Raw genomic sequence first — 15,510 nt, 5'->3', positions numbered from 1 at the left:
CCCAACGAGGAATGGGCAAGGTGTTGCTGTTCTTGGCCAGGACTCTGATTTTTGTCCCACAAACTCCAGTTCTTGTCCCTCATGCAGTTGCATTTATTGAACACTGTTTCTCCTGATTTGTTTTAATTTTCTGCTAAATGGAAGGGCTAAGTAAAACCTTGTCCTAAACCTGGAGCTTGGATGGCAAAAGGACCCAGCTAATGGGGACTGGTGGAGAAAACCAGCATCTGGGACAAGTCCGGCAGGAGGGACAGCACAGCCACAGGGTTGTGGTCACTCTCCCTGTTGGGTGGCCACGGATCCGACCAGAGCTCGCCGGGAGCTGTCGCATGGTGGTTGGAGGGAGGAAGGCATGCTTCTCACCTACACGTTGTATCACCTGCATGTTGTATTACCTGCAGCTGTCATACGGACACAACCACTCACCCCTGTGGTCCTGATGGCTTCTCCCCATCCCAAACGCATGTGCAAAAACCTGGTATCTGAGAAAACGCAGTGAAAAGTGCACAAATGTGTCTGCCTTCACGTAGCTGGTTCAGCTTCTGATTCATGGGGTCTTCTGAGACTCTGGGGACTGGAGCAATGTGTTGAACTTGGAAATGACATATACAACTTGTTTGTTGAGTATTTTTTTGAATTTTGCATTTCAGTCCAAAGGTACCAGCAGCTGGGTAACAAGCATGTTCCATGTTTGACAAGGCTGCTGGTTTCTGCTGGTGTTAAGTGCCACACAGTCCTAAGAAGACAAGGCTAAAGGACAAATTCATTACTGCTGTGCTACCTAGTGGCACTGCAGCTGGGTGCTCTGTGCGGTGAACAGTGGTAGTGCAGTGACAGTGGTCAGGCTTTCTCCACCCTGGGGGATTTCCACACCTTGGCTGGACATGGTCTATATCAAAGCTGGCTCTGCTTTGAGCAGGGGTTTGGAGCCCTTCTGCCCCATCCTTCTGGCTTTTGGTGTGGGAGGAAGGTTTCCAGCATCCTCCTGCCCCGAGTCCAGCACCGATGCACAGAGGTGCCTGCATCCTCCTCTGTCCCCTGCAGGGGCAGTTCTCTGAAGACAGGGCAGTTTGAAAGACAATGTGAAATCTCTTTCTTCATGTCTTGGATCTTGAGATTTTTAAGCTCACGCTTTTCAGTTTCTCTGCACATCACAAAGGAAACTTGCAGGAAGCTTACCTTAAAACGAAATAGACGGGTGAACATGAGTTGATAATCTCCAGAGAAAATGCTGCAGAACGGGCAGTGCAGTGCTGCAGAACGGATACTGCCGTTTCCCCTGCAGCAGCGGGTCCATCCACCACCTTCAGACTCTGTAGCTGCCCCTGGGGCTCACGCCACGGGCAAGGGGGCTGTGCCTCTGTCCCACCATCTCAGGGTAGAGTGCATCTCCCAGGGCTTGCTGCTGCCTTGCAGCAGCAGCATTCCCGGGAATCATTCTTCCCTCCTCCGCTGCACCTCTGCCTCTGGTGGTGATGGGGGAATCTGACCCCTTTTGGGCTACAGCTGCATAAAGCATCGTGGCAGCGTGGAGTCAGGTCTGCAGCAAGAGGTGGGATAACTGGCAGAAGCCCTTGGTTTGGTGTCTTTCTGTCTCAAGTGATGCCAGAATTACTAAGGAGAGGGCTTACCGTTTCACCCCTTGCTGGCGGCACGGGCAGGCACCATGCACATGTGTGCAACGTGCCGCATGCGTGCGCGTTCCCGGGTAGCTGATACGTTGTGTTTTTGAATGGGGCGAGGGCTGGCTGCTAAGCAGTGCTGTCAAGAAGTGTAGGTGATGGACCTTGGAATATCTGGTGGAAATCACGAGGCATTCATGCAGCGTTCATTCGTCTAGCTTAGTTTCACTTATGGCTGAACCATTTGTCTGCCCAAGTGCTGCAATGGTAGTAGCAGGGCTTGAGACTTTCTCCCCCACTTCTCCTTTTCCCCTCCCCTCTCTCGTGTTTCTTCTCTCTCATTTTCCTTCCTGCCCCCCTTCTCTCTCTTTTTTTTTTTTCCTGCAAGGCTGATGGATATGCAGAGTATGTTAAGAAGCAAGCAATACTGTCACCAAGCTGATGGTGCTCAGTGACTCCTCGAGCTCCTGGCTGGTCTGTACTGCAGGAGCTTGACACCCTGACCACTGAGGCATAAAAAACAGAGAATTGGAAGCCTCAGCCTGACAGGCACCGGAGCATCCCCCAGAGAGGGTCCACGATGTGTGTCTGTGTGTGAGTGTGGGGAGGAGGGCAGTGGGGATGGTGGGGGAGGAGAGCAAGGCAGGAGAGGATGAAACAATGAAATGTCAGCCCGTTCCCACCCGCAGCCCTGCCGCAGCGCTGATGAGCATTTAGAAAGCGCTGCCGCCTGCTCAGCGGCGTGCGCAGCATCGGCGCAGGACGGACCGGGTCTGTGCAACCTCGGGAGGACGGGAGTGGCGGGTGTGAAGGGGAGGGAGCGAGAGTGGTGGGACAGCTGAAAACGAAGGGTTGTCCTGTCCCCGTAAACGAAGGGTTGTCCTGTCCCCGTATGGGTACGCGTGCCCTCCCTCAGGGCATGGCTCTCACAGGCATGCCGCGGCTTGCTGCGAGCTTCATTCAAAGCCCAGGCTGCTACCGGTGCACGGAGGAGCTGGGCAGGCTCTGCTCCATACCCCATGCAAGCGACCTGCGCCGGGGACCAGAGTCTGCCCTGTCCCTCTGTCTACGCACCCTGCGGCTCCCGGGGAGGACGTTGCACCGAGACTCCATCCCATTGGCTTACGTGTGTCATGTCAGTCAGGCAGCGCAACCGTTTTGTGCAACTAAAACAGGGCTAAATCTCTGCGTTTCTCGCTGCCCTGTGGAAGGGAAGAAACGAAACCACGGGGGAAGGTGGTGTGCAAGCCCCTCCCCGTAGAAGAGGCACCCACAGGATGAAGGGATTTTTGTGTGGTGCACACTGGAAGGAGGACCTGGCTGTGAGCCTTCGAGGACTGGGAAAGATCGTATCACTCACCCGTGACGTTACCAGCCAGTTCGCTGCCCACAGGCTTTGCAGGCTTGGTAGGACGGAGCTGGGTCAGAGACTTGCTGGAAGCCGAGGGGATTTGGGAACGGGGCGAGAAGGGAGGGCGCTGGCTGAGCAGCCAGCCTCGGGTGCAGCAGTGGGGAGGCAGAAGAAGGGACCGGAGAGGAGCCGCTGTGTCTTGCCGGAGGGAGCTTGCTCCCTGGCTGACAGAAGGCAATGAGGACGGCTTTGCCAGTGGCCCTGGTACCGCGGGTGGCTCCTGACATGTCTTCTGGCTTCACTGTCTTCACCATGCTTCACTCTTTTAGAGTGGGCCCTGTGACGGAGGTAACCTTCAGGTTCTGAAGTCATTTAGCAACCAGGGCAGGGAGCGGCGAGGAACTGTAGATACGATGTACTTCACCAGGAAGAAAGGTTTGGAAACAGCTTTGTTTCTCGTGGCTCATGGTGAATTAATGCCATTCCTTCGAAGCAGTAATGAAAACCGGCTCTGAGCTTGTGTAGAAGTGTGGTCAAAACAGCAACACGCACTGAGCGTGCAAGCGCTTGCTGCTGCTGGCTTCAGACCTCATCTCATTGCCTTGCCTGTGGATGCTGGGTCGGGGCAGGGAGAGCAGGTCAAGGCTGGTGAGTGCAGTCCTACGGGTCCAAAGGGCTGTGGGGAACAGAGAAGGGTTGTTAACAGAGACCAGTGGTGGGTGGTTCTTGCCATCAGCACGTTCAGCGTGTTTACTGGCATCCTTTGGTGTAGGCTGAGAGCCAGCTCATTTTTACTGAAGCAGCATCATGTGGAGACCAAGCTGCCCTGGACCCGACCCTGTATTTTGACACCAACCTGTTTTACTTCTGTGTTGTCAGAAAACACCTTTGCAGTGGCTGCCAGGACTGCACAGCTATTGCAGCCCACTGCGCTGCCAAGCCGAGAGCTCCCCCCGACAGGCAGCGCGGTGGAGTCACGACTCCTCGGATGGAGCATCGTCCCCTCTCCACTGGGCCAGCGGGTCAGCAACTCAGGAAAACCGTGTCCTGAGTGAGGAGGCCACTCACAGGCCCAGGGACCTGGTCGTGGTCCCCATGGCGGGTCTGTGGGTCATGGTGACCGGGGGTGCTGAGCCTGGGGAACTGGAGATGTGATGGCAGGGGTCTACTGCTCAGCCGGGGTAAAAGCAGGCCCTGGGTTTGGGGCGGGGGCTATGCTGGTGCTGAGGACCAGAACAGGCGAAGGTCACAGCAAGCATCTTCCACTGCAGCCTGGCAGCCTTTTCCTCCTCTTGCTGTAGGAAACCTACTCCTTCTCCTGCCGTGCTGTCTTCTGTATGCATATATTTGTGTACGAGAGAGGGAGGAGAGGAGGAAGAAAGAGAGGAGAGTGGGAAACTGTCATTCGTGGAAGATTTCCTAATAAATCAGCAGCAGTGTTGGTATTTGCATGGTGGTGGAGCCGGGTGCCGTGGCCAGGGTCAGAGCCCCATGGTGCAAGGCTCTGTCCTGAAGAGCTTGCAGCTGAAGTATGAAACGGGAGGTGACATGTGAAGAGAACAAACAGATGGGGAGAGCAGGAGCTGGTGAGGAGATAAATAGCAATAACTTTTCAAGCCTTTTCTATGCCTTTGTCTGGAGGGTTTCAAAGCCATCTGAAACTGATGCAAGCATCCCTCTTCTTGGGTTAAAGTGATGGACAGATGTCTGGGACCAAGACCGTGTTCTCCTGGAGAGCCTGGAAGGGTACCCAGTATCGAGAAGATGAGCTGGTTCATCGTCTCCTGCCAGCAGAGACCCTGTCTGAGCAGCCCTGTCCTGGTATTGTGTTTCTTGGCCTGAGTACTGTAGGACACTGTGGCGGCAAGGGCCAGTCCCTCAGCGTGTCCCAGACTCCTCTCCATCCCTCCTTGCTATCTCGCTCCTGCAGCACAGGCTGCCTGAGAAAAATCCCACCAGCTCCGCAGTCCTGGGCTGCAATGTGAAAAGGATGCATAAAAGATGGCTGCACCCATTTGTTTAATAATTCGCCCACCCACATTGCCCTTCCTCAAAGAGGGTGGCCAGCATTGCTTTTACTAAGGCCGTCACTGGAGCACAGCACGCACTGAAGGGCTCCTTTTCCCCACAATGGTAACTGCGGTCTCAAATCAAATGATCTTTTGTTTTTTCTTTTTAACTTAGGGAGCGAGTTTTCTGGGAGCCCATACAGCCACCCTCAATATTCAACGTACAATGACTCCTGGAGGTTTCCCAACCCTGGACTCCTGGGTAAGTTGCCACCCCTGCCTTGGCACCTCGGTGCAAGCTGTGCCCCATTTGCAACCCAGCAGCAATCGTCCACTGCCAGGGTGGGCAGGGTGCATGTCCTGGTGCGGTCCTGAGTCCCTGTGTTTGGTGCCTGTGTGGGACTGCAGGTCTCCAGTGGGGCACACAAGTGCTTTTGGTTCCCTCCACTGGCAAGAAGCCCTGTGCCCAAACCTCTTTTCTTCCCCTTTCTGGCCCATAAAATCCTCCCAGAGACACAAGGTGCTGCCAGAAGGCAGAATCCCCATTTTTTTGAGGGCAAGGAATCCTGTTCAGACAAAACTTGGGGCGCTTTATCAGGAGCTCTTGCTTCGGGGAGGCGCTGGGTTGCTTAAAGCCAAATGCAAGCCCCACCATTCCCCATGCCATCGTTTTCTTGCTTGCTCAAGCACTTTGCATTTCTCCCCAACCTCGCATTGCGTTTGCTCCCCAGTTGTGTATTTGCTTGATCCATCCCTCCTGCAAGGGACGGCTGTGCCCGCGCAGCCTCACTGATGCCAGCATGGTCCCTACAAGCAGTGGGGGGCAGGAGCCCCGTGGCTCATGCAGGATCATGGCCCTCATGTGAAGGATAAACATAATCCATTTTACACCACTGTCAAAAGCTGGCCCACTTTGACCTTATATACATGTAGCATGCAGTAATTAGAATTTTTCCCTGCATAATTTGCATGGATGAGGTAAGTAAAATACCAATTAATTGTCATCTCTCAACACAGGGGTAGCATGCCTTAGAGATTTCCAGATTTATGGATGACAGGGCTGTTATATGTGACCTCCAGCAGAGAAATAATTTTGAATTTTTGTCATACTTTTTTCATCCAGTTTCTTTGTTTTAAGTAATTGAGTCCCCATGTAATTGAGCCACCCAGGCTGTATTCATCATGGTTCTTGTCCTTAAACAAATCCTTGGGGAGCAATAGACAGCCTCTGCCTCCCATGCCATGGTGCTGGTATAATGCTGCTATTTGCCGTGCCACATTTAAGGGTTTGTTAGCGCTTCCATCATAAATCAGTGGACAGATCTCCAGCTAATATGGATGGGCATAGCTGCACAAAGCCAGGGGAGTCCCTGTGCTTAAACCCGCAGTTTCCATGGCCACAACCGGCAGTGCCTGCAGGATTTTGGCTTGGCCTTGTGGGGAAGATGCTTTAGCCAGGGGGAAGAGCGCGCACCATGCTTTCTTAATTTCTGATTTTGCAACTCCTGTGGAAGCAGGAGAGCTGCTTTAGCAAAGCTCTGCTGCATGGACAGGCCTGGGAAGCCAGGTTTTGGGTGGCTTTTTAAATTTTGCTTGCAAACCGCTGAAGAAACTGGCATGATATTAAAAATAAATGAAAACCCAGCCCCAACCCTGCCCTTCCCCATAGAGAGAGGCTTTTGGCGAGGCTCCTTGGCTGCGCAGCATGCTCCTGCCGGCAGGCGCGCGCCTCCGATGTGCACACCAGAGCCGCACCGGAGCCAGCCCGGAGCCACCCTGAAGCCATCCCAGAGCTGCCCTGCAGGGATGGGCAGTGGCCCTTCGACTCCAGCAGCAGCAGGTTGTGCCCACGACCTGCTCAGCTGCTTATTTGAGATGACAGGCTCGTATATGCTCTGAGTGTGCTGGCCTGGGTGCAGGGCAGGGTACATCACCACAGTGCTCTGAAGCCGGTGGATGCAGGCAGGTCTGGGTCAGGAGAAGACTTTAAAACACAGGCTGGTCAGGAGCCAGCTGCTTGCTGCCAGGACACATTTTACCTGTGCTATTCCCTTTTTTTCCTCTTCTCCCTCTTCTTCTCATGTCCTTTTCGGATGATACATTTTGGGGGGCAAATTCTATCTCGTCTTCGACTGTGTGGGAGGCATGCCTTATGAGCACAGCTGAAATGGAGGCGTGCTCCCATGGCAAGGCTCACATCTCAGGCCGGTGAGGATTTCTACAGCAGTTTTCACTCAGCAGCATGCTGTGAACATGTGTTTAAATGAGGCAAGGGCAAAACATTTTGCATGCTACCATTTTCCTTCAGAAACTGCAGCTTTATTGAAATTGAAATGTTTCACAGGATAATGACAACAATGCTGGCATTTTTTGCTGGCGAGAGTTGTTAAAATGTATAATCTTGTCTTCCTTGGTTTTATCCTCTTCCAAATACTTTGTTTCAGTATTTTCAAAATCTTACGATTCACAGACTCAGTCACTGTACAGTTAATGTTATATTGCTTTGAGTGTGCAATGACACATGAATTTGGAGTTATGAGGCTGGAAATTTTGATGCATCAAAAAGGAAAAGGAATGGGAGTTTTTCTTCTGCAGCAAGTCTTAAGGATGAACTTACCATTCCGGTTCATCCTGGTCACAAAACTGGGAGTGCTGGCGTTTCCTGCAGGGGAATCCCCTTGTCTGACCACTGGTAGTTTTAAAATACCTGTTCCGCTCTGTTCCTGTCATTGCTGCAGGAATTGCTGATCTGGTTGAGAGCTGGTGTAGCCTTTACCTCCCTGTGCTGCTCGAACGGCCCATGGGCACCACGTGAGAACTAGGCAGTGAGGTCTTGCTGAGCTGAGCCTTGGGATTCCCTTTCATTTCAAGCCTCTCTCTCAGAAAAGCACCCAAAGCAAAACAGTGGTCAGTTTGGAAAGGCATTTATTAGAAGTCAGTATCGTACCACAGCGGGCATTGCAAAGGTCCGTGACCCAACACCTAGGTGGGGAAGCCCAGCCCACTTGCCCATACCAACACAGTGCTGGAGGGCAGGGCCACTGAGCTGGTGCTCCAAGAGACACTGCAAGGTCCACGTCCAGCCATAGGACCCAAGCGAGAATGTCGCCCTGTTCAGCCGTAGGCTGCAGGTCAGACACATTTCTTGTGCCCTGCAGACATCCCGCTTACCCACAGCTCTGCCTTTATCCCTGGGAGCTGATCCTGCACTCCCTTCTTAGCCAAGGTGTCCACTAACCACACTGGTAGTTCAGGACAAGTAGGAATCCTGTGCCAGAGCCTTAAAATCCTGCTGCAAGTCTCCTTGCACGCCCAGAAGGCTCCGTGTGACGAGCCTGAGCACCCACAGTGGAGAGGAGGTTAATTTAAACTATATCCAGGATGCTTCCACTCTTCTCAGGAGTATACGTGAGTGCATTTAGCAATTCTCTCCTGAGAGCAAGCTCTGGCAGTATCAGCCTCAAAGCAGAAACCTTGACAAAATTAATCAGGACTGGTACATGGACTGACACAGTTTGTTTTACTAAGTCCTGCTCCCTTCACCGAGATGAACGTGTAATACTGCAAGCACTTAACAGTGCCTACGTTCAATTAATTCTCTGTGCTGGCAAGGAAAAATTGCACTGCGGCAATCACACCAGGCTGAGACCTGTGAAAGAGGAGCTAAAAGGTGAGATGCCGTGATTTGCAAGTGGCAGGAGGAAAGGATACTTGGGTTGAAAAATTATTTGGGAGAGAATAAAGAGAATAGGAACAGAGAGAGGTGAGAATGGTGAAAAGACTGTGCTTGTTAGTCCCCAGCCTTTGTCCCGGAGTGTGGAGCAGCAGGGAGAGGCGTGAGCCGGTGTCTCCATGGGAAGGTAGGACCATGCTCTTGGTGTGCAGGTGGTGGGGAGCGGCTGCCTGGCCCCAGCAGAGCACCGGCTGCTCCCCATCACCCCTGTGCCAGCTCTGCCCTTGCTCTGGTGCTCCCTGCTCCTCTGCACCAGGCAACCCACCCTCACCTGCCCCAGCTGGTGTGGGAACCGATGCAAACAGGTGACTGTGCTCCCTCCTCTCCAGGGCAGTCCCAAATGCCATACCCCATAGCTCTTGTGCAAGGGAAGATGAGCAAGCTGCAGTCCTCCAGGATGGTCAACAGAAGCATGGGCAGAAGTCGTCACTTGCCTGCTGCATCCCTGCAGCATCTTCCTGATCTCCTGTCCCGTCATTGGCCCTGGTGGCATCCACACCCAGCTCTGCGGCAGGGGCACGACAGCCTTTGCTGCGTGGGGTGGCCCAGTCCCACCCCAACCATGGCCAGAGTGAGGACAGACCCCGAGTTTCCAGTGGGATGTGCTGGGAAGCAGATGCAAACCTCGGCTGCTCGTGTGATGTCTGGCTCGGTGCCTGTAGCAAGTGTCCCCATCTCAAAGCCAGAAGAGGAGGTGGAGAAAGGGTCATCTCTTTTCTTTTTTTCTTTCCCCACTGTGCTGTGAATGATCTGCAAGGGGTATCGTACAGGGATGCACATGGAGGAAAATGCACAAGTGCACGGGAAGCAAGCCCATGCGTGCCTGGGGCTCAGTCCGTCGCTGTCAGCACGTCCTGGTGCATGCGCCAGCGTAGTCAGCTCAACACACGCACGCTAAGAGCGGATAATAGCAACACAGTCTAATGAAGAAAAACGATTCAATTTCATGCTGGCTTGTTGCAATAACTTCTTTACCATTTTTGCTTGTCGCGTTTGGCTTGATGCTGCTCGCAGCGTGTTTCCTTTGATGCAGCACCCCAGCTCCCGCCCGGACCACCGCCCTCCTGTGCGGTGGTTGGGATGGTTTGCCTGCACCATTTCAGTGCCGCGACTGCTGGTGACGGCACAGTGTCGTGCAAGGGCAGGGCTTGGAGACGGTCAATTAGGATTAGACTCAGTTCTTCTGTGGGTTTCTGTGAAAAGATTAGAGAACAAGTAGGTGCCAGAAATGACTGTGTCAAGAAATAAATTGATGGTAGTATGAATTAGAAAAGAAAAATGACAGAAGAATGAACAAGTCTGTTCTGGATGGGGGCATGGTGACAGGGAGGAAGAGTGAATGCTTTGTGATGTGATGTTTTCATTTTTCACTTTAAATGCAAGCTTTTTTGATTTCACTGCTGAAAGGCAAACTGGAAAAATCAAACTTGATAGAAGTGTAAGGCCTTTGGAAAGCCTGAGAGAAATATTGGGCTTTGGTAGCTGCACTGAGTCAGAACAGCAGTGGAGGAAGAGGGAGGGGGAAAGCGAAGGCCCTGACCCCAAAAAGACCCCCTTTACCCCAAAACCTCGGGAACCGCTGCATGTGGCTCCAGTGGGACCCACGCATTGCTCCATGGGTCAGGGTGAAATTGTTTGGTGCCGCTGGATCCCTTCCCTGGATTTTCCACCCCTCTGCCAGAGCTGAGCTGCCATGGCCAGTGCCAGTGCTGGTGCCGGTGCCGGCAGGGACTTCGACAGCAGTCACGCCTGGGAGCTGGCCACCGCCCCACCCTGCTCCCCATCGACCTGCCGGTGCTGCAGTGGGTGAGGACAGCAGTTCCGCCCGGCTCTTTGTGGGCCTGTGAGGTGTTTTACCCCGAGGTGCTGCCTGCCCCGCAGTGGAAGGTGATCCCCAAGGACTCCTGGGCAGCAGGAGCGGCTCTGAGGGGACACAGACTGACAAACTGAGCACCCCTGAGAGCGCAGCCCCCAGTTCACTGGCTACAGAGAACAGCCCCAAAACCCCAGCTAGACAAGGCACGTACATTTCAGAGTCTGGTGAGCTGTTCAGTTTGCCTTTGCTCGTTGAAGACTGCCTCATTTGGCCAAGGAAGGCTTTCATGTTTTTAATTGCTGGAGTTTGACTGGGATACACAGTATACAGCAGTTTATTTTAGGCTACCCATTAGAACGGTGTTCACTGTCCTTGTGAAGCTTTCCAGTATTCCTCTCCATGAAATATGGTTCCTGAGGCTGGGGCTTGTTAAGCTGATGTCAGTTGTCTGGAAGAGGAGCGTCCATCCCGTCCAGGATAGCGGTTGTGGTGCCCTCAGCAGATTAACGCAAGGCTGTCAGATCTGAACTTGTGCAAGCGTAAATAGGATGATGACCTTCTGAAGGGATCTGCTTTGCCTCCATTGATTGTGGCTTAAAATACTTATCTTTTAGTTAATAAACCTAGGTGAGAGGGGCTCCTGCCTAAAAGTTCTGCAAACATCTTAGCAAGTGCTTAGTCCGGCCGGTAATTTCACGGACTGTCTTGAATTACTCTTATGTATGGTAAGACTACCTTTATAGACAACTGGGACCACAGTCCTGAAGCTTGTTTATGTTCTTTAAACCCAGCTCGTTGCAGCAGCTTTGCATGATATTTAAGTTGGGATGTCTGCGGCGCCCAGGATGGTGCTGAGAACAACACAGACCCCCTGCGTACAAGCTCCCATTCTGCCGCAGCACTGACTGATGTAGCAGCCACGTTCCTGTAGCCAAACCCCATTGTTTCTGACCCATTGGTATTGCAGCAGCAGAGTATCACATGCTGTGGTAGGACTCTGATCATGAAAAAGAAGTTTCTTCTCCATGGCTCTGCCGAGGAGCACATTGCACATACCGTGCCGTAGCAGATGTTGGCTGAGCTCCGTTTTTTGGATGCGTTGGCTTGTGCTCCCCTGGAAATGAGCAGCGGGAGGCTGGCGATGAAGTCTCAGCTGATGTCCTGACGTGGCGCTCAGCACAAAAGCAGCCTAGAAGAAACAGGTGGGCTTGTCTGTGAGATGGATCCTGGTGGATCCACAACAGCGAGGTACAGCAGAAGAGCCCATCCTTTCAGGAGGTGTTTCAGTTGGTGGGATGGTCTCCTCAGGGTGTCGTCTTGGGCAGCATGGCTTATTTTGTCAGCCCTGGAAACCAATCCAGGCAGCTCACCGAGGCTGGTTTTGGGAGAAGGTGGAGAAGTCCTCCATGTTGCAGTTCTATCACTATCTTGAGCCGACGGTTAACAGTGAATGTCCATGGGCTTCCTCTTAGAGGCTGGCAACGTGATTCTCACTCTGTGCTTGGGCTTTTGAACCAGCAGCCCTCGAGTAATCACTCAGGTCGTTTTGGGGTGAACAGCAATGCCTTCAGTTGGAGGCTGTGCAAGAGGAGGGGAGGCCAGGACGTTCTCCAGCCTCCCAGGTGGAAGGGTCCTTGGCTCAGCAGAGAGCAGGTGACCAGGGGCACAGGGCATGCTGCCTGGGTTCTCCTTCCCGCTCCAGAGGGTGTGCCGGCGTCATGGTGGTGGAACAGCCAGGGTACTGCCATGCCTAGCCTGTGCCCAGGTGCCGGGCAGTGTTGGACCTGCTGGAGCAGGGTTTGCTAGAGTATGGGGTGGGAATTGAATGGCTGAAAATGCACCTTTGGCTTCACTGCCACTGATGCTTTGCTGAGGGGTCCACAGGCCCCACTGAAGTCTGGTGGCACCACCTTCTCCTGGAGGGGCCCGCTCCTCTGCCCCACTGAACCTGCTGAAGTTACCCGCCTTGTGACAAGTCACATCCCTGGTCGTGAAGACCCTCAACCGTGTCTGCTGGGCCACTGTCCCAGGTGGGGTAAAGGCAGGGAGTTCAGGATGGCTGGCAGTTCTTGGGTGGGGTCACTCATGAGACCAGACCCTACAGCCCAGCCTGCTCCAGAGCCGTTCCTCACATTGGCTCTTTGTCACTTGTCCAGAATTGTCTGGGGGTCTCAGACGCATGTGTCCGAGTGTGAGTCCTTCCAAGGGGCTTCTTCCACACTACAGCGTGTCTTGCATCTCATGCATGTGAAAGTGCTGGTGACTTGGAGACCAAACAGGTAGCGCCTTGAAAAATTGTTTTCCCAACTCTTTTCTTACACTGAATCAGAGTTGATTTCCTCTCCAGTGCACTGGGAAGGTATTTAGCAGCTGGAACCGTCTGGACAGATTGGTGTCTCTCTGGATACATCTGAAGTCAAAGACTCTTCCTTATCCAAGCAAACGGTCCAGGTTCCAGGTGATCCTTTAGTGATCACCCAGTCTACCAGCACTTAGCCCTGCAAGGCAGGAAAGTCATTGCTGATATTTTTCAGACCTTGTCTTGGTAGATGAGTGCCTCGGCATTCATCAATCTGCAAAGCTTTAAGCTTCGCCTGCGTAGTTCATTCAGGTGTGTAACAAATGTACTCAATCAAAAAATAGAGCACGAATTTGATCAGTTAGAGGCTTAAGTGTCCATTTCAAAAGCTGCGATATGGAGTATCAGATACTTCGTTGTATAAGGCATTATTTGCTGGAGGTAGTTGTAAACTACTTTCTGAGTTCAGATTTGTTACCAAGTGAAAGGGAGAGTCACCAATATTTTCTGAAAACAATTTCTCCCTTCAGCAAATGTATTGGATGCCAAAGAACTTTCTCTGGCCAGGCAGAGGCCAGCACAGTGTCATGATCCCAAAGCAGATCTGGTAGCACACAGCTGGCATTTATTTCTGGAGCTCCAAGGTCACTACCAGATCTAAGAAAAATCCACGGGGTTATTCTCTGATAGTAGCAGTTAGAGGAAAGGCGGAATTGTTGTTGAGTTGAGTGAAATATGTTGAATGCTTTGGGGTTCAGCCTCCTCCTCCTCCCCAAAGGAGGGGAAAATAAATCAGAGAAGTCAGAGTGTGGTAGTGTGTTGGGGCTGGAACGTTTTGACCTTCCATTCTGCAAAGTCATTAACTTTTTTGGTGAAGTAAATGAAACCTAGTGTTTTGAGTGGAGGAAGGGAACCAGGTGCCCTGCAGCCAGCAGAAATGCAAAGCAACGGTAGCACTGTTCTCAGGCAGAATGCATTAATGTGATTTTTATTCTAATTACCCAGCCTTTATTGCTGTGAGTCTGAGCTCAGGCTGGAGACCTCTCTGCTGCCCGTGTCGGCACGCTGCAAGCTGGCACCTTTCCACCTTTGTCTTCCTCACAGTTCTCTGTTCTTTTGCAGGCTCCCCATACTACTACAGCGCTGCAGCCCGCGGGGCCGGCCCGCCAGCGGCCGCCGCTGCCTACGACCGCCACTGACGCTGGAGCCTGGGGCACCAGCACTGGCCGCATGCACTGCCTGGGACAACTGTGACGAGTCACCTTGCTGCAACCGTGCCAGCTGTGCTGCAAGGGAAGGAGAAAGTACCTAGTAGGAACATGCTAATTGAAATTTTGCTCTTTAAACTTGGTGAACTGATTATCGTTGTATTCTTAAATCTGGTCGTGTTGACTGGGTCTCAAATCAAACAAAGAAACAGGAGGAAGCGGTTCTCCTGACGCGCTGCGTTATCAAAAACGTGCAGTAGCTTCATGTCTTTTGCAGCCGGCTGGCTACTGCTTTAATCGCCTGTGGGTGCCATGGCTGTATCTGGGGATAAGGAAGAGGTGTGAGCAGCCCCCCTGGGGGGCGGCTTCCTCTTGCTGCACACTGAAACAGGCTGTGAGACTCAAGGCAATTTTCCCTTTTTTTTTTTTTTTTTTTTTTTTTGGTGGCAAAGAAAAAAGAATCAGTCTGCTCAATTTTACACAAGCACCACTGTAAATACTTGCTTGTTTGTATTACTATAAGAGTGGCTTAAGCATAAGCAGCAACATTGTACAAATATGAACTCAAAACGCATCTGAAAATGTGTTTTGAAACTGGTGCACTGATTCAAAGAATTCAGTAAGCTTTAAGCAACTTTGAACCAGGTTAACACTCATTGTGGCTATGTTTTGGGCTGATGTTATTTCTGTATAGAGCATCCTATCTGACAGTCGTGTGTGATCATGCTATATGCTGGTATCAAACACATGGGCAACTGAAGACGTGGGCAGTTTTGTGACATTTTACTGCTTAATATTCCTTTATGTTAATTTGTTGTCATAATGAGCACGGAAACAAATTCTCTAGTTTCAAGTTAAGCAGCATCCAAGAAGGAATTCCTAAATACTACTTGACACCTTAGGTACATCTCAATAGGTTGTGTGCTAAAACCCAGTTATGAACACCCTGAGAGGAAGGGGGAGAAATACCACGGTAATGATTTCTGTTAAATGGACGTACTGAGTGGGGGGCGTACTGACCGCAGGGGCGGCCACACATGCTTTCCTAGGCAAACCAGAGGAGAAGGCGCTCGTTTTGGGGGTCTGTGCATTTCAGTGAAGGCATTTCAAATTCATGCTGCCATGGTCCAGATGTGCACCAGGGGGGATTTTGCCCCGTTAATTCCACATTTCTTCCCTCCCACTTGGAGAGGGAGCACTAATAGTGACATGTCCTTCCATGTGCGGCTTCCTGGGGCTAATGAAGAGGGGAGAGCAGCTACAAACGACCCGCTAAGCAGCTATACCAATCACTGCCACTTCATGGAAGCCAGGAGAACTGCTGATTTCCCCCTGCAGCCTCCCCCTGCCCCAGGCCAAGGGGCAGCCAACCTCCATCATGCATTGATGACAGGCATGACCCCATCCCCTCCTCCTCAGGGGAGTGGAGAAGCTGCTTGACCCTGATGAGATGAAGATCTGGCCATAGCCTC

General features: G+C 52.2%; 1 protein-coding gene across 2 annotated transcripts in view; it reads left to right on the top strand.

Annotated features, from left to right (window-relative positions):
* Positions 1-14,029, top strand: part of PAX5 (paired box 5) — a 132,298-nt gene extending 118,269 nt beyond the window's left edge. For both annotated transcript variants that reach the window (XM_059833828.1, XM_059833827.1), the window contains 2 exons: positions 5,158-5,244; positions 13,953-14,029. In XM_059833828.1, coding sequence (XP_059689811.1) covers positions 5,158-5,244; positions 13,953-14,029 — 164 coding nt within the window. The remainder of the gene's footprint in view (positions 1-5,157; positions 5,245-13,952) is intronic.
* Positions 14,030-15,510: the final 1,481 nt, after the last annotated feature.

The sequence above is a fragment of the Gavia stellata genome, chromosome Z (genome assembly GCF_030936135.1).
Source record: "Gavia stellata isolate bGavSte3 chromosome Z, bGavSte3.hap2, whole genome shotgun sequence".
Lineage (NCBI taxonomy): Eukaryota > Metazoa > Chordata > Aves > Gaviiformes > Gaviidae > Gavia > Gavia stellata.
The sequence above is the reverse complement of the archived record's forward strand: the minus strand, read 5'-3'. Positions and strand labels throughout refer to the sequence as shown.